Source organism: Mixophyes fleayi, chromosome 2, assembly GCF_038048845.1.
Source record: "Mixophyes fleayi isolate aMixFle1 chromosome 2, aMixFle1.hap1, whole genome shotgun sequence".
NCBI classification, from domain to species: Eukaryota; Metazoa; Chordata; class Amphibia; order Anura; family Limnodynastidae; genus Mixophyes; species Mixophyes fleayi.
The window spans coordinates 375,084,410-375,109,492 of NC_134403.1; the positions used below are offsets into that span (position 1 = coordinate 375,084,410).

General features: G+C 44.1%; 1 protein-coding gene across 1 annotated transcript; it reads right to left on the reverse strand.

Moving 5' to 3' along the window:
• Positions 1–4,513: 4,513 nt before the first annotated feature.
• On the reverse strand, positions 4,514–14,103 carry LOC142140765 (butyrophilin-like protein 10). The gene is made up of 4 exons (XM_075198630.1): positions 14,052–14,103; positions 9,580–9,996; positions 8,652–8,930; positions 4,514–5,404 (listed from the first exon to the last, which is right to left on the reverse strand). Exons 1-4 carry the CDS (start codon positions 14,101–14,103, stop codon positions 5,370–5,372), a joined length of 783 nt encoding a protein of 260 aa, XP_075054731.1. The 3' UTR covers positions 4,514–5,369.
• Positions 14,104–25,083: the final 10,980 nt, after the last annotated feature.

Consider the following 25,083-nt stretch of genomic DNA (forward strand, 5'->3'; position numbering starts at 1 on the left):
CAATAGATTAATTTATTAAAATGACATTTAAAATAGCTTTAATTCAAACAGCTGCAGCCTTTATGTTTACATTAATGAGCAATTAGCGCCATTGTATATGCAATGCAGCACTAGGCAGTAAATTTGTGGAAAAATGTGTTTTCATAGCATGTCCATCAAAAGCTGGTCAGTTTTTAAATAGGAATAATCATCTGTTCAGATTAATGATGCAGAGAGACACAGACCAGTCCCATATACCACCAGTCCCATATACATCCCAGTGTTTTGTTTGTTTCTTAAATGTAGATGGTTTGTATCAAATCTCGATCTAGCAAGACTAAAGGAAAAGCACATGGGAAATTGAAATAAATGCCCGATGACAGGACACCTGCAGAAGTAGTAATATTATTGTGCGGTGGAAAAGATCTTCTCACCACTAGACACTAACGGGTCTTACAATGTTTCCAGTACAGTGATCCCAATCCTTCTTGTTTCTGTTAGAGATCTCCTGTATAACATGGATAGTTTCAGGTGGAGCAGCACATTTATCAGACGGCTGAGTGGCTTCTTCTCTAAGCATAGCTCATTGTCATTCACATATGTCTCCTGGTTCCATATATTGCTCAGCAATGTAAACGTAGCATCGGTAATTATCTCAAACACCCGACGCGTTTCCCCATGCAGGATGGCTTAATCATAGGGATCCAGGTGAGGTGAATGGAGGGACATTTAAACTAACCTCGTCCCATCAAAATAAGGACAACAATCGTCCCTCATTAACACCTCACAGACATACATATTCATAAGTTGACTTCAGGTAAATTATATAAGACAAAAAACATAGATTGTAACAGTATAGAAATGATTCAACTAGAATACTTTTTACACAACTGTTTGTCCAAAACACTTATACATCAGCAACTAGACCGAGTATATATCCACAATATGTATAGTGTAATTATTAAAAGGCATATAAACAGAATATAACAGAATATCATTTCGACTAATAATATAATTTAGTCTGAATATATATTCAGTAGAAAAGATAAAAACAAAAAAGGAAGAAAAAAGAAGGAAATGGGGCAACATTTCTATATTAATTCATTAAGAATTTTGATGGACATTAAAACACATTTAATCCATATTACAATTTGCTTTTTTCAGTAGTGCATTTCATATACAATTGTTAATTGCTAATTAAGGTATATGTAAAGGGTGCTACTTGATATAAAGCTATTTTAAATGTAATTTTAATAAATGAATCTATTATGATTCAGGTTCAGCTGATCACCCCGTACACCCCACTGCGTCTGTGTCTGGGGCTACTCTCTGTCATTTACTCCAGTAAATATGAACTTTGATGCTGTCCATGAATACAATGATTTTATAGTTCTGAGTCATATTCACAATTAAAATATAAAATAGATTTTGAGCATACACAGAAACCGATCACTTACTTACGAATCAACAGTGAACCCTCAGAGTCCGTGATATAAATGTTTTCATGTAGAAAGTGAAAATAACCAATTTTGACATTTCTGAATCAGCTATTGGATTTTAGCAATATTTGTATGATCTTTTCACAGAGTGAATATTTGCGTTTTCCTGTGTCATTTTAGAAATTTATCTCTGTGAATGTCTTCTGTGCTCTCCCAATTCAAACATGTTAAAAAACAGTTTTGTGTGGGTACCTTATAACCATCCGATTCAACGCCCTTTACTGCATGAACCTGCAGACCATCCTTAATATTACATACACTAAGGACATGTTGTGTCACAGGTACACAGGAGAGGTCATACGGTCAGTGATTGAAGTAACATCCTTCTTACAATTCCCTTGTACAGTTAATTCCTTCTATGCATTCACAGAGGTTCCCAGGACAGTTTAGCATTAAATAAATGTTTCTGTCCTACCTGGTCGGTCAGCTTTGTGCACCATCAGGAACTGCTCCAATCACCTGTAGCTCCAGGAGGATCCAGCTGTCAATCAGTGGTGTGTGAGGTCTGTATGGTGGTCAGCTGGTGAAGGCTCCTGACCTCTGCTGGTGTTGGAGGCCCATCCCCTGCCCAGTGTAGTGGTCAGAAGTATGGCACAGCAGATGTATAGAGCTGTGGGGGGTTTCCTGGGGGCTGCAGGTAAGTCTGGCCCAGTAACAGTGATCACTGAGGCAGATAGATGTGAGGAAGTGATAATGTGGTTTCTGTATGAGACCCTATCTAATTCTCTTTCTGTGTTTAAATCACTATGCAATGTGTCACACCAGCTCTTAAAGTGGCCAAGCCCTTGTTTCCATGTCCCAGCTGTCTCTTATTGAGGAGACCCCATAATATGATTTATGCTTCTGGTATAGTAAGAGTAAATTATCCATGGACAGACCCCAAGGTAACACTGTGATACACTCATACAGATGGTATTGAATGTTCTGATATAAATGATCAAACTATTCAGTATAATATCAGCTGTGTTTCATATTTAGCCACAAAATTAACTTAATTAATCTTAAGGGATTTGATTTGCACCAACTGTTACTATAGCTTTGGTCACCTCTCCTCTGAGTGATGATCGGTTGGATGTGAACAATATTAAACCGAAAGCTTGTTAATAACAATTAGTGATACTGCTACGGTCTCATACACGTTGTATGATACAATCACTGTGGTTAGACTATAACCTGACACTTCCTGAGATACATAGATGCTGATATAATCTGTCGTGAGTTTTGGTAAATAGTTGGTGTATAAAAAACTTCCACGAACTTTTGTTAACACTCAATTAAAATCATGATAGGTGACCACACTGACAGCGTCAGACAGGAGAGGACGGGAGGAGATGCTGTATATTGTGTTCTCTGCTCTTACATCGTTATATGCAGGAGGGAGCACCAGACATCCTTTTACAAGAACACACATAGATTTAAGGACCATTTTGTTGGAATTCATCATCATCACCATTTATTTATATAGCGCCACTAATTCCGCAGCGCTGTACAGAGAACTCACTCACATCAGTCCCTGCCCCATTGGAGCTTACAGTCTAAATTCCCTAATATACACACAGATAAGGCCATGGTTGGGAAACAAACTCATGACCCCAGCGCTGTGAGGCAGAAGTGCTAACCACTGAGCTGCACTGTGCACTGACAGCGGCAGACAGGAGAGGACGGGAGGAGATGCTGTATATTGTGTTCTCTGCTCTTACATTGTTATACGCTGGAGGACGCACCAGACATCCTTTTACAAGAACGCACAGAGATTTAAGGACCATTATGCTGAGTAAAGTGACACTGCACACATTGCTGAGGGCTATGGGATTATTGTTATTCACAAGGACACAAACTCAGGAGGGGTTTTATTATAGATAATGAAACAAAATTACTGCACCCCGGCAGACTTCATTCTCCCCCCGGACTGAGGCCAGGAAGATGGTAAAATAAATCTTCCTGCCTGGGGGGTTCTTTCTGGTTTGATATTTAGTGCTGTAAATCGGGGTAATACCTACCCTCCATAACCTGGAATAGACTCAGTTCAATTCCCTTTTAGTGCTGGGGTCTCTAACATGCCCCCTGGACCAATAGTTAGGGTGGGTAAAATTACTCTGCCTGTCAATCCTACTGCTAGATAAGAAGTAGAATAAGAACTGGTTTAGTACTAGGGATCCAAACACACAATTCCCTGGAGTTCTAGGGGTGGTTGGACATGAATAGTTCTCAGCCCACTGGGCCTGGTGCTGGTTTGGAAGCTGGACAAGAACTGGTACTAGATTGTGGAACCCAAAAGACTGTGGCAAGAGGCACTGGGAATACACTGTTATGAACCATGGAGGTGGTATTGAATGTCACCTACAGGGATCTCCCATCTCTCAATCCATTAGGGGATGGGATAACTGTATGGAGAAAGTGATTTAATTGTACTGCCTGCTAATGGATGACCAGGACCTGATTACCCACTAGTCAACCTAGGCAGGTGCTTAGGGTCCAGCGGGTATGAGAGGTATGGGCACATCTATGTACACTATTTATTGAATAACTATGATATACCCAACCTCTCAGTCAGTCTTGGGGCTTTGAAATGAAGCCATTGAAATAACTTTTATTACCTGTATAATTCCCCACTGGGTGAAGAAGTGTGTTTTTTACCATAAACCTTTGTGGCAGGCTAGAAAAATATATTTTTATCATTTTTCCTTGGCTTGTTTCTTCAGACTGCTATTAATGATTTATAATTCTCTACAATGTTATGTGACTACCATAGCAACCATAGTCATCTGGTACATGATGTAGTGAGCAGAGAGGCTTTGGAACACCTGTCTGAGCTCTGTCTGCACTGTGACATCCTCTTTGTCCCCCCACTGTCATCACATGACAAGATGAGAGCTGTGAGCCTGTGTCTGTTCAACTGGCAGCCATATTTTACAAACTTCAGATAGATTTTATAAAGGAAATAAGAACTTACAGAAGGACTGCTAAGAAAATGACAGATGCAACTTGCTATTTAATAAAAGAAAAATTACTTCTATGTGCGATTGCTGCTTTAATATATTCTACACATATATGGATAAGGTATATAGGTATACTGTATCTATATACAGATATATAGTTTACGACATATGATATATACTTTACTAACAAATTATTCTCTAGAATCCTCCAAGGAAGAGTACATATTACAACATGATTATTACCTGGTCTTCATTCAGCATGTGACTGTATACACCATAAGGTCTCTACATATAGATATACTTGCTTAGTTTGCATACATGGGAGGTATGAAGAGAAGGCATGGACACGATTTGATGTCATTGGGGGAGGGGCATCAGTGGGAGGGGTAATGGTGATGCTAATAGAGTCATCACACTATTGCCAACTCAGGCCCTCTTTTAGGGTTAGGATCAAAGCAAAAATAAAGGGACAAACTTGCTCCTTGGACAAAACATTTTGCATTTCAGTGGGGTGGGGGGCAAATGCAAAATGTGCAGACAGATTTAGAATTGGGAGGGGGCGTGTTCTATCTTAACTCTAAATTACAGTGTAAAAATAATGCTCCCCAGAATTTGTGTTCTGCATGCTCTCCTAACTCTAAATGGAATCCTCAGTATTCACTGAGGTGGGCGTGACTAGACGTCACATTTTGCATCATCAGAGCACAGCCCCACCCACCCACCTTGTGGGACAATTGACTGCTCTCCTGGGAGATCAGAAGGTCTCGCGCTAGTTCTGGGGTCTCCCAGTCATGAAGGGAGAGTAAGCAGCAATACATATAGAATAATTACTACAGTCTGGGTCAGTCACTGGTATGTGCGGTCTCCAATCTCCTGGAGTTTCTGGAGGGGACAATGATCAGGACGTCTTCTTAGTTCTCTGTAACTTTCGGTTCCGGGGCTCACGAGGACCTCAGAACTCCCCATATTCTCTCAGAGCCTCCTTTTCTGCAAGAAACATAGCATATAGTCAGAGGAGCATAGTACAGATTATACTACTAACTGGCAGGATGGGTTTCTATTATCAGCCTGTATAATAATCAGGAGAGAGCACTTATACCGCTTTTATACTGCCGCCCCGGCAATATCCCGGGTTTTTCAAGCCGGGTTTTTGCCGGGGCTCGGAGCGTCCCAGCTCAGAAACACCATTTATACTGCACCTCGGACCCGGGAATTTCCCGGGTTGACCCCATTCATACTGCACAAGTCTGTGCCCTGGCAATTTGTGGGAGTCATCACCAGAGCAGTTTTCATTGGCTGGAAAATGGTGATGTCATTAAAAGGTGACTGTTTTTTTTTTCTTCCACGGGCTCCCACCGATGACATCATCCTCCAGAGACAGGCAGACAGCCAATCAGCTTGTTTTCTGTGCAACCCGGGTTGTACCATTCATAGTGCAGGCAACCCGGGTCCGACCCGGGAATAACCCCTCGATAAATCCCTGGTTGAAGACCTGGGTTTTTAGACCTGGGATTTTTGACTTGTACCATTCATACTGCACCAAGACCCGGGTCGTTTGAGCTCGCCCCGGCAAAAACCCGGGATTTTGGTGCAGTATGAATGGGGTATAACTCTGTACTAGACGCTGGGTGCTGCTCCGCGAGCTGAGGTGTTAATGTAATCTAGAACTAGAGTCTCGTCAGGGAACTCACACGCTCTTTATATTGATAGAGTTCTCCATAGAAGTTCACTGTTCTAGTTATTACTATACTGCGAGAAATAGACTGATTGTTTCTGCTAAATATTTGGCATCTTCCTCAATTCCTGGACCCCACCCAGGGCCTGATTAACCAATAAGCTGACTAAGCTGCAGCTTAGGCTAGGCTTTAGGAGTGTGTGTGGGGGGGGGTGAAAAATTTGGATGGGTGCAAATTTGTGACTGGGAGAAGTATAGACTAAAATTAATTTTAAATTATAAGAAAACTGTTGTTTTCCAAAGTAAAAAGAAAACATGAGATGCTGAAGACAATGAGTCATCCGTAGGTGGGCGCTTGAGGATAAGCGGGTAGGAGAGACAAGGATGGCAACAGGCGCAAGCGTGACCGCCCCCACCCCCTCCACCCTCAGTGGCGCTCGTTCTCACCTCCGTTCTGCTGTACTGGACTGATTTTAAAAAAACAAAATGAGTGACAAAGATTCCGTGACCCTTTAAAAAAGCCAAGTGGAGCCGACTTTTCGAAACACTGGAACATAAACATTGGTGGGGGGCGGAATCTGGATTTTAAATTAAGGTTGAGTTAGTTTTTTATTAGTGCATATTAGCCTGGTGTGGAAGGTGCGGGGGCGCTATGATCATATTAGTCTAGGGTAGTCTGAAGCCTTAACCAGACCCTGACCACGTCACAAGGCAGAATGACCTGACCGTCATTGTCCCAGCTCTATTCATAGACTTTAAATTCTGCCAAATATCAGTTTGATAATTCAGTTCACTCACCCCCTTGTGTGGACACGATGTCCCCCTCACAGTAGTAGGGGACATCTTCTAGTATATAGGACACAGGTGCAGAGTCACTGGGGACACTTATAAATTGTTGGTGTGATGCAACATTTTAGCAAAAGCTGTTCACGAAGATCACACTCCTGTTACTCCATCTATTGCTCCTGTTACTCCATCTATTGCTCCTGTTACTCCATCTGTTACTCCTGTAATTAGACCTGATAAGATTAGGTAAGATTCTGTATTTTAATTCTGTGATTTTCTTTTGTACTGGTGACCGGCAGATCTGGGTCATGTCCTCCTAGATAATGACATTCTGGTGTCCCCGTTAATCGCATCTATCATTTTTAACTTACAATGCTAATTTTCCCACAATTATCTCCTGACGACACCACATTATCAGGACAATAGGTGTAACTAATTGGTTTGCTCTGTTTGAAACTTAATTGTTTAACCTGAGTTAATGTCAGTGTTATAGGAGACACGGATTGTCCTGTCAGTGTTAAAGGAGACACAGAATGTCCTGTTATAGTTATAGGAGACAGGGATTGTCCTCTTAAAGTTATAGGAGATACGGATTGTCCTGTTAGAGTTTTGGAGACACGGATTGTCCTGTCAGTGTTATAGGAGACACAGAATGTCCTGTTAGAGTTATAGGAGTCATGGAATGTCCTGTTATAGTTATAGGAGACACGGATTGTCCTGTTATAGTTTTTGGAGACACGGATTGTCCTGTTATAGTTATTGGAGACACGGATTGTCCTGTTATAGTTATATGAGACACGGATTGTCCTGTTAAAGTCATAAGAGCTCTGAATTTTCCTCTCAGCGTTATAGGAGCCCTAAGACTTATAGATGTAATTATATGTCTGACTATGTGCAGGAATCACTGAAATGGAATTTCATTTTTTGGACAGGATATTAAAATGAAACACTGGGGAAGGGATATTGTATTTTTACCACAGTGCTTGTTGTTTTCCCCTCAGGTAACATGTTCCCGGTGCCACTAGCGTATTTTTTGCAACACACAGTTAATGCAAAATTGTTTTCTCCAATAAAAATACATATATCATCTCCATGCAGCGATGTAACTTATTTTGTCACATTTACATTAATAGTAATTGTACATAGTACAGTAATAGTACAGTAGTAGTAGTAATAGTACAGTAATACTAATAATACATTAATAGTAACATATCCACCTCCCTGTGACATACACAACTGTGTCTGACCATACTGCTCGGGAATCACTGTTCTGGGGTTGGTAATATAATAATATAAAGCAGTTCTTGGAACTAAGGGTCATTCACGACCATGTGTGAGCTCAGAGCCAGGTTCCTAGATGTCCATCTGCCCATCGCAGCTGCTGACCCCTATACCGGTGCTGGACATGACCCTGGAATTTGCATTTCATTGTGGGGGCTTCTGGGTCCTACTGGAAATGGGCATCATCAGAAACATCACTTCATATTCCATCCTAATACCCAGCACTTCATAACCACCCGCGTCATGTACTGCTGGGTGTTAGCTCTTAAATTAATCAAATTAAATTGTCTCCATCCCTTGTTCTGCTAGACCATGTCCTTCCCCATACAAAGGGGGCATTTGTACAAAACTAGGCGTGTGACATCATAAAAAGTGTTTGCACCCTGGTTTTGCTCTTACACAAATCTATTTCCACATAATTCATGAGGAACGTAACTATCAGTCTGACCAGAACACGAGCCCAGACATCATGCTACATCACATCTTCCGTACTTAGTTTCCTGTACACCGTCCTGGCTCTCCGGGCTTTCTTGACGTCCCTGATGAGGCAGCGATAGATCTCATGGCTCTTGACCCCACTCAGAGTTGAGGAGACCCTGTGACGTCCATCCTCCATTTCCTCCAGTACCAGCGTGGTGGAGTTCTCTGAAATGTCCTCTTCACGGCGGTTCAGCCACTTAACAATAGGAACCTTGTACCAACCAGCGGAGACGCAGCGAGCCACCGTGGCATTGTCCACCGTGTCGAACAGCACAGGGGGCTCCTCCTCTTCTAAAGTGATAAAAACAGAGAGTCACACATGAGGGTGATCATGTCTGAATACGTGGGTGGGTGTAGAAAAACTTGACATTGCACCCCCCAACTTATTAGTGAAAGGAAGCGTAAGTATTCTTGAAATGAGATACTCCAGAGCGGAGGACGTTTATGAAACAGGTACAACTGACATTTATAGGTCACAATTACTGCATAAAATGGTACTTTACATAATTATATTTATTGTGTGTGAATATGAGTTCAATTCCCAACCATGGCCTTATCTGTGTGGAGTTTGTAAATTCTCCCCATGTTTGCGTGGGTTTCCTCTGGGTGCTCCGGTTTCCTCCCACACTCCAAAAACATACTGGTAGGTTAATTGGCTGCTATTAAATTGACCCTAGTCTGTATGTGTGTGTGTGTGTGTGTGTGTGTTAGGAAATTTAGACTGTAAGCTCCAAAGGGGCAGGGACTGATGTGAGTGAGTTCTCTGTATAGCACTGCGGAATTAGTGGCGCTATATAAATAAATGATGATGCTGCTGATGATGTATACTGAGAAAATGGGTGTATTATGGTCAAATTGCATTTCTCACTGAACCTATCTATAGTCCTTTTTTTGCAAAATTATTATTTATTTGCTTAATTGAACAGATTAAAATGCTCACCTTGTATCATGAGTTTCAGTTTGACTTCCCCTTTGCCGTGGGGGCTGATGGCTTTGCATGTGTACAAAGCTTCATCCTGATAGTCCACATTGGTCATGAACAGGGTCAGCTCACCATCACCGATCTCTGAGGTGTCCACCTTGACCCGCTCTTGGTAACTGTAGCTCTGCTCTTGCAGATCTTCTTTGTCTTTATGGAAGCTGTAGACCAACTGTGGCTCCTTGTACTCATACGTCTGCTGGATGTAAGCGTAGATATCATCCACCTCAATCTCCTCAACGATGTCCTCCCGGTGCCAGCTGGCACCCAGGTCATATGTGCCCTGGATGAAGGAGAACTGGCAGGGCAAGGTGGCATTACCAAAACGAGGAACACGCACCTCTTCATATTGTGGCTTGGGGATTACATAGTCACACCCTAGAAAGACCAGATAAGTATATGTCCTAAACAAAATCATTTCAGAGTTAAAATTTTAACAGTAATTTAAAGACAATTCCACCTTTGTAGCATTTTTTAAGGTGCAAAATAAACATTTATAAATGTATACCCTATCCAATGTATGACCAATTATTATATACACCTTGTGGAGTATCTAGCACTCACTGTCCTGAAGTTATTTCCATTCTCGTTGGGCCGCCTATAATGACTCCTCTATCTATGATTGGCCCCTTCACTGTATCATTTGCGTCACTCAGTTCATACATGATGACATCACTGAAGGGGCTGGTCGTAGACAAAGAATGCTCTCCAGTCTCCCCCCAAAGATGACAAGATCTTCACGATAGGTACAGTTATATATACGATATGGGCTATATATTTGCAAAGTAGATCCTTAAATAAACTTTTAACTTGGCATACACATTGTGACTCTTGGAGGAGTTAATTTATGGATTTAATATTATTTATATTTATTAATTTTAGGCATAGCTGGCTGCAGATTTCAGTTACAATTCCATGGGCAGGAAGGAATTTCCATGCCAAATTTAAATAACCTCTGGTGAAGCTTCTTCTGCCTTTATAACATTTGGATCACAATCGGGTGGAAGTACCATAGAGCAATTTAGGGATACTTCCGATATTTTCTGTCTATAGGAATTCAGGGGTCTCTTCACTTTCTTTTTGAAATAAACATCTGCATCAAACCCATATATAGTTTATTTTGGATTGTTAATAGATTTTCTCTTTCCCTGGGAAGAAGTTTTGGTGAGTTTCCTCATTACCCCTGACATCCGGGTGTTGTGAACACACGAGTTTGTGTAAATGTTTCTTGGCAATGAGCCAGGACTGACTGCCAGAAATGGAAAGAAATTCACCCACTTGTAGTGTGCAAACACATACACCAGGTAATATCACAATGACAAGTGAGGCTTTTAGGATGAACGCACTTAAAGGGCGACAGGGTTTGTAACAAGCTGAACAATTACCTTAAGGTGTTTAACATAGGGTGGGGACCGACCAATGGGTACTCACGTGGGAGAGACCTTGATAGAATATAGCAGGCTGTACTTCCTGCTTTGCCTCACTTGCAGCACGAGATCCCACCCACCCACTCCTCAATTTAGTTTTGTCTTAAAGTAGGGGTAGGAAGGCACTGCGTTCAGCGGCTGATTAGTGGGCGCACAGGTAGTTGGTCGTAGGTCACTGCCCCCTTTGAAGCAACAGTAACTCCTTTTGGTCCTTCGGTGAGGAGGGTCCCTGTCCCGCTCGGTGAGGGAGGGCAGCGTGAGTTGTAAGGGGCAGTCACTCTGACGCCAACTCAGCGCTATGTATGTAGGGATTTGTTCCCCGTGGTTTGCAGACTTACGGCAGTTTGCGCCAGTCCACTAAGTGATCTTGTGTTATCAGCTTGAGAGCTGTTATGCAGTGCCCTTTCTCCGCCACCATAGGTTTATTTAATATAAAATCCTTATAATAAAAGTTCTGCCATTTTTTAATAACTTATACATGCCTCCGTGTTTTTATTTGCATGCAAATGTTTAGAGTTTAAGGTTGATGTGAAGTTTGTGGGAGCATACACGGTGAGCCCTTTATGACTTTTCCAACACATTGATAGCTCGTCACATTAATTACAAACACTGAAAACAATCGTGTTTTGTGGTGGTCACTGTTTTATAACAAGGGTGTAAATTGTGTAAGAAAGAAAATGGAAAGATAAATCAGACAATTTGTTAGTAGTGTTTGCACACCACTAAACAGAAGTATGGGTTACTGATAGTCAGATGTGTTTCCCTCTAGTACCATTCAGGAAGAATGAGGTTCTGGAGGGCTGTGAGCTCCTTTGACCAGTCTATAGACATGTCACAAGTGTTGATCCTTGCTGATTATCTTTTTTGCTTTCTATGCGCTGTGATTTGTCTAATTTTTCAGGGGACTATTCATTGGATTTTGGATAAATTGTTTGGAAATTAACTAGCAAATCTCTGAGAATCAGATGAATTTATGAACCTTAGAAGTCCTCTGTGACATAATTGGCTTTGTGGCCAACATGTATTACAGTTGGGCTCAGGGTCAGAGTGGGTCAAAGTTGGGCACCTGGTCAACATGTATCAGATTTGGGCTCATAGTCAATTTGGGTCAGAGTTGGGCTTGTGTTTGGCATTGGTCAGAGATGGGCTCACTGTCAATGTGAGTCAGAGTTGAGCTTGTAGTAGGCTTGGCTCAGATTTGGTCTTGTGGTCAATATGTGTGAGAGATGGGCTCCTGGATGATGTGGGTCACAGTTGAGCTTGTGGTCCGTGTTGGTCAGAATTGAGCTTGTGGTTGGCACAGATCAGAGTTGGGCTTGTGGCCGGCATGGATCAAAGATAGGCTCGTGTGGGCCAGAATTTTGTTGAGGTGAGTTTGCAGCCAGCTTGGGTCACAGTTGGGTTTGCAGCCAGCTTGGGACAAAGTTGGGCTTGTAGTTGACTTTGGTCAAAGTTGGACTTGCGGCTGGTTTGGGTCTGGGTTTGAGTTGGCCATGGGGTTGGCTTAAGTTTGGGCTTGCGGTTGATATCATATGGAAGTAGATATCATATGGAAGATTGGGATTGAGGAGGAAGGAAGACTCATTAGCTGGAGATAATTACTCAGTGGTTGATAGTAAGGATTGTACATGGAGTATTAGTGAGAGTGGACAGCTATGCTGACAATGAGAACCTGTGATGCCTTTATTCCCAATGTGTTCCCTTTGTCCAAAGATTAAGAGAACCTCTGAATGTAATATATGTGGTTTTTTTCAATTGTGAATCAGGACAGTTTTGCAACACTTTAACAGAATGTTGTTTGTGTCTATGAAGAGATTTGGTCCTGTTCTGGCTCCGACTCCTCGCCATTATCCAGTAATCATTCTAATTCTGACCCACTTACACCATCTATTATTAGATTGCAAGCCAGCTTGTACCTGTGAAGCCTCATTACACCAGAGTCATACCAGTCCTGTTTCCTATCTCTGAAATCCTGTTATCCGTGATTCCTCAGTATCATCATTGCCTGTATATCCTCTTCCTCATTATGTGATACTACAGTTCTGCTTCTTGTTACTCCAGTCCTAGTATCTGCTCAGCCTGGTTACCTGTACAGCTCCAGTCCTAGTATCTGCTCGGCCTGGTTACCTGCGTTACCTGTACATCTTCAGTCCTGCTACCTGCTCATCAGGTTACCTGCATTACCTGTACAGCTCCAGTCCTAGTATCTGCTCAGCCTGGTTACCTGCGTTACCTGTACAGCTCCAGTCAGCTATCTACTCAGCCTGGTTACCTGCATCACCCGCACAGCTCCAGCCAGCTATCTGCTCAGTCTGGTTACCTGTACAGCTCCAGTCCTGCTACCTACTAAGCCTGGTTACCTGTATTACCTGTATGGCTCCAGCCAGCTATCTGCTCAGCCTGGTTACCTGCGTTACCTGTACAGCTCCAGCCAGCTACCTGCTCAGCCTGGTTACCTGCATCACCCGAACAGCTCCAGCCCAGCTATCTGCTCAGTCTGGTTACCTGTGTTACCTGTACAGCTCCAATCCTGCTACCTGCTAAGCCTGGTTACCTGTATTACCTGTATGGCTCCAGTCATGCTATCTTTTCAGCCTTGTTACCTGCGTTACCTGTACATCTTCAGTCCTGCTACCTGCTCATCAGGTTACCTGCATTACCTGTACGGCTCCAGTCCTGCTACCTGCTCAGCCTGGTTACCTGCATTATCCGTACGGCTCCAGCCCTGCTACCTGCTCAGCCTGGTTACCTGCATTACCTGTACGGCTTCATACTTCACTCCTCCCACCTCTGCCTTCTGGCTTCCAGACATTGAGGTCCATCCTCTGAACTTATTATATAATAACCTCTGTACCTGTCACCTTTTGCCGTACGGCACCTGTTGCAAAACATATCCTGTAATACAGTCTTCTAATATCCTCCTATCCTCCTCTGTTCTCTAGTTTTGTAACCCTGGTGTCATTATGTACAGGTGTAAAAGTAGCAGGTTATATTGTCAGTACTCACCTGTCAGATAGAGCAGTAATGTCAGTGTGAGAGCGGTGTACAACAGCGCCATCTTCTGCACAAAACTGGAATTCTCCTGTAATCAAATATAATTACTGCAAAACTACTAATTATCTCTCACAGCTACTAGTTGTTTATATAAATATAAATCCAATGATGTATAGGTAGATATATAAATATACACATATCCCTGGAAATGATGCACACAGCTAGGTGTTTACATAAATAGACATGTATGGACATAGAGGTGGTCAGCGACACTCATATATATTCATTTTAAAAGTGTAACTAAATTGCTATTCATTTTCTTTCCAAATCTAATAAAACACACACAGGAAATGTGGATATTAAGGTTGTGCCCAAAACGTATCTGACCTCACCCTCAAAGAGTTTACTGATGACGTTTTATAAAATCACAAAACAAATGACATAATTAATGAAGTCACTGATGACATCATAGAATATTTTAAACATTGTTACAGCACTGATCACTGTCATTCTTATTGGTAGCTGAGAGACCCATTTAGCTTAATGCAGGAAAAATAAATTCATATATAAATGTACAGCAATACATCACTTTGAATGATATACCCGAGAGTTTTGTATGTTTATTATTTATGACCTTGTATGTGTTGTCATAACCTGATTATCAATGCAATCATTAATATCATATGGGAAGTTATGTAATGTAATAATATTTCAAATGTTCTATGTGATGTCATCAGTGACATCATTAATTGTCATTTCTTGTATGATTTATGTCATCAGAAAATCCTTACGCACCAAACCAATAAAGGTTTGCATGCAATTTTAATAGGCTAATTTCCTGTAGAGTTTCCTTTGCGGTCTAATAAAAGTATTTTTTTTTATATATTTTTATATTTTATGTTTGTTTATTTTTCATTTTTTAGCTGTTGTGTAACTACACATCCTAGCAAATGCATGCTGATACCTGTAGTTCCACTCATGGAGAGCTGCAGGTTACCTATGCCAATGGCTTGGGGGATGGGTAGAGAGGCTTTGTGGTTGTGTAGATTTCTCCATCTCTCCAGGAAGTACAGAAAGACTACTGAAAGGGGATGGGGGTAATGTAATCATATACCCCAGCCCTAAGTGCTCAGGGGCCAGTTAGCAGGAGGATCTGGAAGTTAGTTGAAGGTTATATTTTTGTTTACTGTGCGGGAGGGGCAGAAAAGGTCCCTCAGTGAAGGGGACGCTGTATTTAGTTTTATTTAATCTGCCTTAACAGGACCAAGCTCACAATTTAGGGGGTACTTAGTAAACATTTGCCACCAGTTGAGGGTACATGTCAAAAAGGTTGTGTGACCCTGATCTAGAAGGACCTTGGTGTACAAAGCCCATCATGGCCAGCACTGGTTGGCTGAGCAGATGCCCCCTGGGCCGGTCCCATAGTCGGCTACCTTGGGCTGGGTCATTGGCCACCTGCATCTCTATTCCTTTAAAATGTTCCTAATAGGCTGCTGAGCCGAGTCTTGTCCCCTGGGATGAAATTTTCCAGCCGCTGATGACCAATTCTCGGAACCTGATTATAATGAACTTTTTATTTGAATACTTGACTTTAAATTTCGGTGAATGAGAGCAGACAGTGAGGATTGCATTCACCATACAGAATAAAAGGAATTGTGTTGTGCAGTTCACTGGATCCCAAAATTGCATTCTATACTGTGCAGTGGGCACCATAGTGAGCAGTGGGCACCATAGTGGGCAGTGGGCATCATATTGAGCAGTGGGCACCATAGTGAGCAGTGGGCACCATAGTGGGCAGTGGGCACCATAGTGGGCAGTGGGCATCATATTGAGCAGTGGGCACCATAGTGAGCAGTGGGCACCATAGTGGGCAGTGGGCATCATATTGAGCAGTGGGCACCATAGTGAGCAGTGGGCACCATAGTGGGCAGTGAGCACCATAGTGGGCACTGGGCACCATAGTTGGCAGTGGGCACCACAGTGAGCAGTGGGCGCCATAGTGGGCAGTGGGAACTACTGTCCTGCATTATTCACTCAGATAGAGTGAGTCCAGCCTCAGTACTCTCAGCGAGAGATGTAATACATCCTCACACTAATAATACAACACATCTCACTATCTATCAGGGGGATTTCTGCTACAGAAACATCTATGAGAGGACCTGGACCAGCAAAGTGTCACCTGCAGACAGATTTTGAGGGATAGAAGATGAGAATCTCTTACCTGAGTCCCAGAGACGTCTCTTGTACCTGCGCTGCTAGAAGATCATCTGCTGATAATTACAGCTCTGGCTCCTGGATATAGATGGGGCTCAGGGGAGCTCAGTGTCCCGGAGGCAGCCAGTAAGATGCAGCCACGCTGAGCCCCGATCACCGGAGAATGATGACATCTAGGGAGCTGTCACTGTATATTATATTACCAGCTGTATGTGTGTGACAGGGCGAGAAGGGGACACACAGGGGCAACATCCCCACCAAAGGCCACTAAGATATCAGCAATACCTCATATTATATTATCCACCAACATTGCTCCTCATTCCACCAGCTGCGCCTCCTCGTGCAAGTAGTATGTTATACCCTCATATTATACCCTCATATTGTACCCACATGTTATACCCACATGTTATACCCACATGTTATACCCACATGTTATTGTACCCACATGTTATTGTACCCACATGTTATTGTACCCACATGTTATTGTACCCACATATTATACCCACATGTTATACCCACATATTGTACCCACATGTTATACCCACATATTATACTCACATGTTATACCCACATATTGTACCCACATATTGTACCCACATGTTATACCCACATGTTATACCCACATGTTATACCCACATGTTATACCATGATTGCTGCAGACAGCTTTGGACCCTCACACCAGGGGAGAGGCAAGGTTGCCCTGGGGGTAATCCAGCACCCATTAGGGGTATTTATAGATGGAGTAACATTTATAAAGAGGGAATAGCATATGAATAGTTTACAAAGTTGATCATATATAGCAGAGACATTATTTGTAGATAGATACATATGTGAAGGGGCATTTAATGTAGACAAGTCATACTGTATAGATATGTGTCGGAGAGGTAGTATTTATAGTATACAGGGTATTTAGGATGTGGTGAAAATATACAAGAAGGAACAAGGAGAGGTATTAGTAGGTTGTGGAGTATATAAGGTATTTATAGGAGAGGTAGTATGTATAATATACAGGGTATTGGTAGGATGTGGAGTATATAAGGTATTTATAGGAGACGTAGTATTTATACTATACGGGGTATTGGTAGGATGGGGAGTATATAAGGTATTTATAGGAGAGGTAGTATTTATAATATAGGGGCTATTGGTATGATGTGGAGTATATAAGGTATTTATAGGAGAGGTAGTATGTATAATATACAGGGTATTGGTAGGATGTGGAGTATATAAGGTATTTATAGGAGACGTAGTATTTATACTATACGGGGTATTGGTAGGATGTGGAGTATATAAGGTATTTATAGGAGAGGTAGTATGTATAATATACAGGGTATTGGTAGGATGTGGAGTATATAAGGTATTTATAGGAGAGGTAGTATGTATAATATACAGGGTATTGGTAGGATGTGGAGTATATAAGGTATTTATAGGAGAGGTAGTATGTATAATATACAGGGTATTGGTAGGATGTGGAGTATATAAGGTATTTATAGGAGAGGTAGTATGTATAATATACAGGGTATTGGTAGGATGTGGAGTATATAAGGTATTTATAGGAGAAGGATTATTCCAGCGTATCTGTAGGAAGAGACCAGGAGATTATAGGACACATCATTGATGGTTATCTCACAGAGACAGGGAGGATAACGCGCCCTCCTTCCTCCGTCTTACCGCTGTGTATATATTACACGCTGTCACACTGCTGGGCTCTCACCTGTCAGGTGCGCTCACCTGGGACCTGTTCTGCTGTGTTATCCATCCTGCAGATTCTATGTCTTACTGACTCCAGCAATCTCCTTCCCCAGGGACCCCACACACCTGTCTCAGTACCACTATCAATCAACGGAAGTTAATCAATTAACTATTTCATCTTCCCAAATCCCTGTACTGGCTGCCAGTGCTTTATAGTCACACAGAATATATATATATATATACAGACACACATGTACAAACCAGTGACTTTACTAATCACAGTTTATGTCAGTGTATTACGCAGCACCTGCTCCATTGTGAGATATGAGATGAATCGTTCTCACTCTTCCACATGTATAAAACATGACAATAAATTTGTTCCTGTAAATTGCTGTTATGGAAACAATTAATTGTCTTCTTAGAGTTTAGGAAAACACAGCAGCAGCAATAATTACACTTGTACAGCGGCTGTATAATGTATAACGTATAATGTATAATGATGTATAATGTATAACGTATAATGTATAATGTATAATGTATAATGATGTATAATGTATAATGTATAATGATGTATAATGTATAATGTATAATGCATAATGTATAATGATGTATAATGTATAATGTATAATGCATAATGTATAATGATGTATAATGTATAATGTATAATGATGTATAATGTATAATGTATAATGATGTATAATGTATAATGTTCCTCTTTGACATTTTCACATTCCATTTTCTTACATCATGAACTGAAAGTAGATTTATTAGAGAATTATCACCGGTGACAAAAACAAAAACCTGTAACATCAAATACAAAAATGTCTCAAAACTTTTTCTTAATTACAAATTAAAAATATTCAGTAACTGATTACATAAATATTCATACTTTTTAATACGATATATATAATTAATCCCTGGTGCAATTAGTTGTTGCCACGTAATTCACTGACTGGAGTCAGGATTGCCATCAGAAACTGTGGGGCCCCCCTCCCGATACATGTGCCCCCCTCCCCACATATGTGACCCCCTCCCCACATATGTGACCCCCTCCCCATACATGTGCCCCCCCTCCCCACATATGTGACCCCCTCCCCATACATGTGCCCCCCTCCCCACATATGTGACCCCCTCCCCATACATGTGCCCCCCTCCCCATACATGTGCCCCCCTCCCCACATATGTGACCCCCTCCCCATACATGTGACCCCCTCCCCATACATGTGCCCCCTCCCCATACATGTGACCCCTTCCCCACATATGTGACCCCCTCCCCATACATGTGCCCCCCTCCCCACATATGTGACCCCCTCCCCATACATGTGCCCCCCTCCCCACATATGTGACCCCCTCCCCATACATGTGCCCCCCTCCCCACATATGTGACCCCCTCCCCATACATGTGCCCCCCCTCCACACATATGTGACCCCCTCCCCATACATGTGCCCCCCTCCCCACATATGTGACCCCCTCCCCATACATGTGCCCCCTCCCCATACATGTGCCCCCCTCCCCACATATGTGCCCCCCTCCCCATATATGTGGCCCCCTCCCCATACATGTGCCCCCCTCCCCACATATGTGACCCCCTCCCCATACATGTGCCCCCCTCCCCACATATGTGACCCCCTCCCCACATATGTGACCCCCTCCCCATACATGTGCCCCCCCTCCCCACATATGTGATCCCCTCCCCATACATGTGCCCCCCTCCCCACATATGTGACCCCCTCCCCATACATGTGCCCCCTCCCCATACATGTGCCCCCCTCCCCACATATGTGACCCCATCCCCATACATGTGCCCCCCTCCCCACATATGTGACCCCCCCCATATATGTGCCCCCCTTCCCACATATGTGACCCCCTCCCCATACATGTGCCCCCCTCCCCACATATGTGACCCCCTCCCCATACATGTGCCCCCCTCCCCATACATGTGCCCCCTCCCCACATATGTGACCCCCTCCCCACATATGTGACCCCCTCCCCATACATGTGCCCTCTTTGCCATACATGCGCCCCCTATCCTTCATCAAAGTACATTCCCCCCCACTCCCTCATCACAGTAATGTTCCCCTCCCCCAAAGTAAATGTCCCCCTCTTTCCTCCCCCAATCACAGTTAATGCCCCCCCACAGTTAAGGTCCCCCTCTCCCTCCCATTCACAGTTAAGGTCCCCTTCTCCCCCTCCCTCTTGCCCCCCCTCCACAGTTAAGGTCCCCCTCTACCCCCCTCTATCCCTCCACAGTTAAGGTCCCCAGGCTCTCCCTCTCCCTCCCGTCAAAGAAAAATAGCTAATGAACTTACCTTCTCTGCAATGCTGCAGCTCCCGGTCACTGATACACTGGGAGAGCGGAGCGCAGTGATGACGTCACCGCGCCGGGCTCCCAGCCTATCAGAGTCTGGGAGACGGAGCTGCGTCATCGTGGAGAAGATGGTAAGAAAAAGAAGGGGCAGCACGATCGGTGACTGCAGGGCCCAGACGGTCCAGGGAGTCCGGACAGAGGGAGAGGTCTGTCCAGGCCCCCTAGTCTGTCCGGGCCCCTCACAGCAGTACTGGCCACACCTCCCTGATGGCGGCCCTGACTGGAGTCCACCTGTGCACAATTAATGTGTTCTAATTGATATCAAAATGAATCCAGCTGTGTGTGAAATGGGCACAGACAGTCTGCCATGGTGGAGGTGGCACAGACAGTATGCCATGGTGGAGGTGGCAGAGACAGTCTGCCATGGCGGAGGTGGCACAGACAGTATGCCATGGTGGAGGTGGCAGAGACAGTCTGCCATGGTGGAGGTGGCAGAGACAGTCTGCCATGGCGGAGGTGGCACAGACAGTCTGCCATGGCGGAGGTGGCAGAGACAGTCTGCCATGGCGGAGGTGGCACAGACAGTCTGCCATGGCGGAGGTGGCACAGACAGTCTGCCATAGTGGAGGTGGCACAGACAGTCTGCCATGGGGGAGGTGGCACAGACAGTCTGCCATGGCGGAGGTGGCAGAGACAGTCTGCCATGGCGGAGGTGGCACAGACAGTCTGCCATAGTGGAGGTGGCACAGACAGTCTGCCATGGGGGAGGTGGCACAGACAGTCTGCCATGGGGGAGGTGGCACAGACAGTCTGCCATGGCGGAGGTGGCACAGACAGTCTGCCATGGGGGAGGTGGCACAGACAGTCTGCCATGGGGGAGGTGGCACAGACAGTCTGCCATGGCGGAGGTGGCACAGACAGTCTGCCATGGCGGAGGTGGCACAGTCTGCCATGGCGGAGGTGGCACAGACAGTCTGCCATGGCGGAGGTGGCACAGTCTGCCATGGCGGAGGTGGCACAGACAGTATGCCATGGTGGAGGTGGCAGAGACAGTCTGCCATGGCGGAGGTGGCACAGACAGTATGCCATGGTGGAGGTGGCAGAGACAGTCTGCCATGGTGGAGGTGGCAGAGACAGTCTGCCATGGCGGAGGTGGCAGAGACAGTATGCCATGGCGGAGGTGGCAGAGACAGTCTGCCATGGCGGAGGTGGCAGAGACAGTCTGCCATGGGGGAGGTGGCAGAGACAGTCTGCCATGGTGGAGGTGGCAGAGACAGTCTGCCATGGTGGAGGTGGCAGAGACAGTCTGCCATGGCGGAGGTGGCACAGACAGTATGCCATGGTGGAGGTGGCAGAGACAGTCTGCCATGGCGGAGGTGGCAGAGACAGTCTGCCATGGGGGAGGTGGCACAGACAGTCTGCCATGGCGGAGGTGGCAGAGACAGTCTGCCATGGGGGAGGTGGCACAGACAGTCTGCCATGGTGGAGGTGGCAGAGACAGTCTGCCATGGGGGAGGTGGCACAGACAGTCTGCCATGGTGGAGGTGGCAGAGACAGTCTGCCATGGGGGAGGTGGCACAGCAATAACCGGAGCACTTCACATATCTGCGTTTCAGTGGAGGGTGACAGAAGAAAACCATTGTCCTTCATATTGTGACCACTAATGAGTGTTCTAATATCAGGTCTCACATTTACTGTAAGCTTTTACTTTACTGTTGAACTATTGCAACATTTGTACTATCTTTCAAGCCAATGCTGACAATTTCTGATCACCATATATTGTGCATGTATTACTTGGAACTGAATGTGCTGATGACGCAAATGGTTCTGTACCGGCCACACTAAGAGCCACAGGTGATCCGTGTGTATAGCAGAGACTGCCCCAGTCATCCAGACCACAGCAATGACATTACAGACAATCAGAATATACTTTACTGCATCCAAGGCCTTAGGGGTGTGAAAGGACCGGAGTCATTAGGGAGAACAAGGCAGAACCCAGGAGCAAATCTGATCCTGGACAAACCATGTTACACTGCAAGGGGTGCAAATTAGTTTATTATTTTGCACATAAGTTAAATACTGGCTGTTTTTTGTCATGTAGCACACATAGGACATGTCCTTCCCCAACTATAAATCTGTGCCCACATTTTAAATTTACCTCCCCTCTAATACAACATGGTTTTGCCAAGGTACAAAGTTACTCCTTTTTCTGCTTTGCTCTCCTTAATAACTCAGGTCTGAACTCTTTAAGTAGCCTACACATAGGAGAATATTGGAGATCAAATATTAATTACCAGAACTATCCCCAGTTACCATGATTGAATGCATTGTTTTTATTGGTGAACTGAGTACCCAATAGCTTAAGAATTGCTACAATGGGAAATTTTCCAGCTAAGGTCTGCATCAGGCCAGAACACCCCCTTAATCTACCCAAATTCCCCATTACCAACTGCCTCAGGGGCATCAGTACCAGGGCCGGATTTCCCGCTAGGCACCCTAGGCAACTGCCTAGGGCCCAGCGGGACCTAGAGGGCCCTGTCAGAGCCGACGGTGAGTGGGGTAGGCAAGGCAGAGGGGCGCTCCCCTCCGCCTGCCATCCCCCTCTGTACGCCGGCATAACGGCAAAAATAAAGTTTAAAAAAAAGAAGTCAGCTGACCGGCGGGACCCAGCAGTCTCCTCTCCTCTCCTCATGAAAATGACGTTGGGCGTGATGACGTCACTCCCGACGTGGTTTTCAACAAGAAGTCGGCAAGGAGCAGTGACTGATCAAAGAGGAGGAGCAGCGGCAGCGCGACATCGGACAAAGAAGTAAACAATAGAAGGTAGGTTAACTAACTGTGGGGCAGTGGCGGATCCAGGAGGGGGGGCGATCGCCCCCCCCTAGCAGGGGCTTGCTGCCGTCGGCTGCACACTGTGCAGGTCCGTTCAGCAGTGACAGTGTGTTTAAAACACAATCAATCAGAGCAGCGGGACAGCACACTGTCACTGCCGAGCGGACCTGCACATACTGTGCAGCCGCCGGCAGCCTTAGACATCAGCCTAAATCGCCCCCCCCCCCCCCCCCTAAAATCGCCCGGGGTATAGCAAAAGTCTGGATCCGCCCCTGCTGTGGGGCCATGTCAGAGAAGTTTGAAACAGGTATTAAGGGAGGGGGCATGATGGCAATATTAAGTATATGAGGGGGCATGATGGCAATATTAAGTATATGAGGGGGCATGATGGCAATATTAAGTATATGAGGGGGCATGATGGCAATATTAAATATATGAGGGGGCATGATGGCAATATTAAGTATATGAGGGGGCATGATGGCAATATTAAATATATGAGGGGGCATGATGGCAATATTAAGTATATGAGGGGGCATGATGGCAATATTAAATAAATGAGGGGGCATGATGGCAATAATAAGTAGCAGAGGGGCATGATGGCAATATTAAATAAATGAGGGGGCATGATGGCAATATTAAGTATATGAGGGGGCATGATGGCAATAATTAGTAGCAGAGGGGCATGAGGGGCATGATGGCAATAATTAGTAGCAGAGGGGCATGATGACAATAATTAGTAGCAGAGGGGCATGATGACAATAATTAGTAGCAGAGGGGCATGATGACAGAAATGTGGGACAGGCCGTGTGAGGGTAAATAAACAAGGGGAGCAAAAATATGAAGGGTGCACAGTGTGATGATTAAAGGGCAAAAGCATGATGGAGGGACAGTGTGATGATGAAGGGAGTACAGTGTACTAAAGGGGAAGTGTGAAGGAGGAGCAAAAGTGATCAAAGTGATGAAGTAGGGGACATTTTTTTCTCTTCTGTACTTCAACTTATTTGCCCAAATACATTTTTTGTAGGAGGGAGCTGGGAGAGCTTACACAGGCTCAGTGTGCTTGGACTGGGCGTGCAGGGACTGAAGTGACATCATACGGAGGATCAAGGTACAGTGTGCAGAGTTGGACCAATAATATCAACTGTCTGGGACTGAAATAACCTTTCTTTTCATCAGCAAATGTGAGTAATGAAAAGTTATCATTCTAAACGATTATTGTAAAAATCCTATTATTAAAATGTAATTATCTCTATTGTAAAAATGTGCACTCTTCAGTCTGTGACAGAAGCTTCCTGTTCCTGTCGGTTGTACTTTAAAACAGACTGATCAAGAGATGGGAGGTGTCTGTGAAAAGGCAGCTGGGATATGCAGCCAGTGTCTTAGACCTGGGGAGGAGATGAGCTGCCTACTCAGACATTCTGCTGCAGGGAGCAATAATAAGTTGTAGTTCTGAGAAAGGGTCTTGCTAAATGTATTGTCTAGTAGCCAGACGGCTAGGATTTTGATTATATTCTGTTTTGTTTACAAGCTGGTGGATAAACTGTCTGTGGTTGTTATGGTGAAACGTCTGGACTTGTGGGGTTTACTGCTGCTGCTCACCCAGGAGATAGTACCTATTCCCCTGATTACACTACAAGTCTTTATATAGTGCGAAATCATGGGTGGAGCATGTCTCTGATATCAGACGTTTAAAGCTAATATATTCTATTTAACAGCAAAAATTGGAATAGAAGATTGTTTGCAGTATGTTTTATGTCAAGTGTATAGTTACAAAAAAAAGTTTGGGGTAAGAATTCTTAGCATTTAAAGCTATATACAACATTATTTGCACTCTGTTTTATGTAAGGATTTAATTAAAAGTTAATATTTATTGGTATAACATTGTCTGCACTATCTTTTCTAGAAAATATTAAAAGTTAATATTGTTTCATGGAGGGGGGCACCAAACCAGTATCCTGCCTAGGGCCCTATCATCATCATCATCATCATCATTTATTTAT

Coding starts and splice junctions, on each gene's coding strand:
- LOC142140765 (XM_075198630.1), bottom strand. CDS start 14,103: ATGGCGCTGTTGTACACCGCTCTCACACTGACATTACTGCTCTATCTG. Junction 9,997..14,051: donor ATTACTGCTCTATCTGACAG/GTGAGTACTGAC, acceptor TGGTCTTTCTAG/GGTGTGACTATGTAATCCCC. Junction 8,931..9,579: donor ACTGAAACTCATGATACAAG/GTGAGCATTTTA, acceptor TTATCACTTTAG/AAGAGGAGGAGCCCCCTGTG.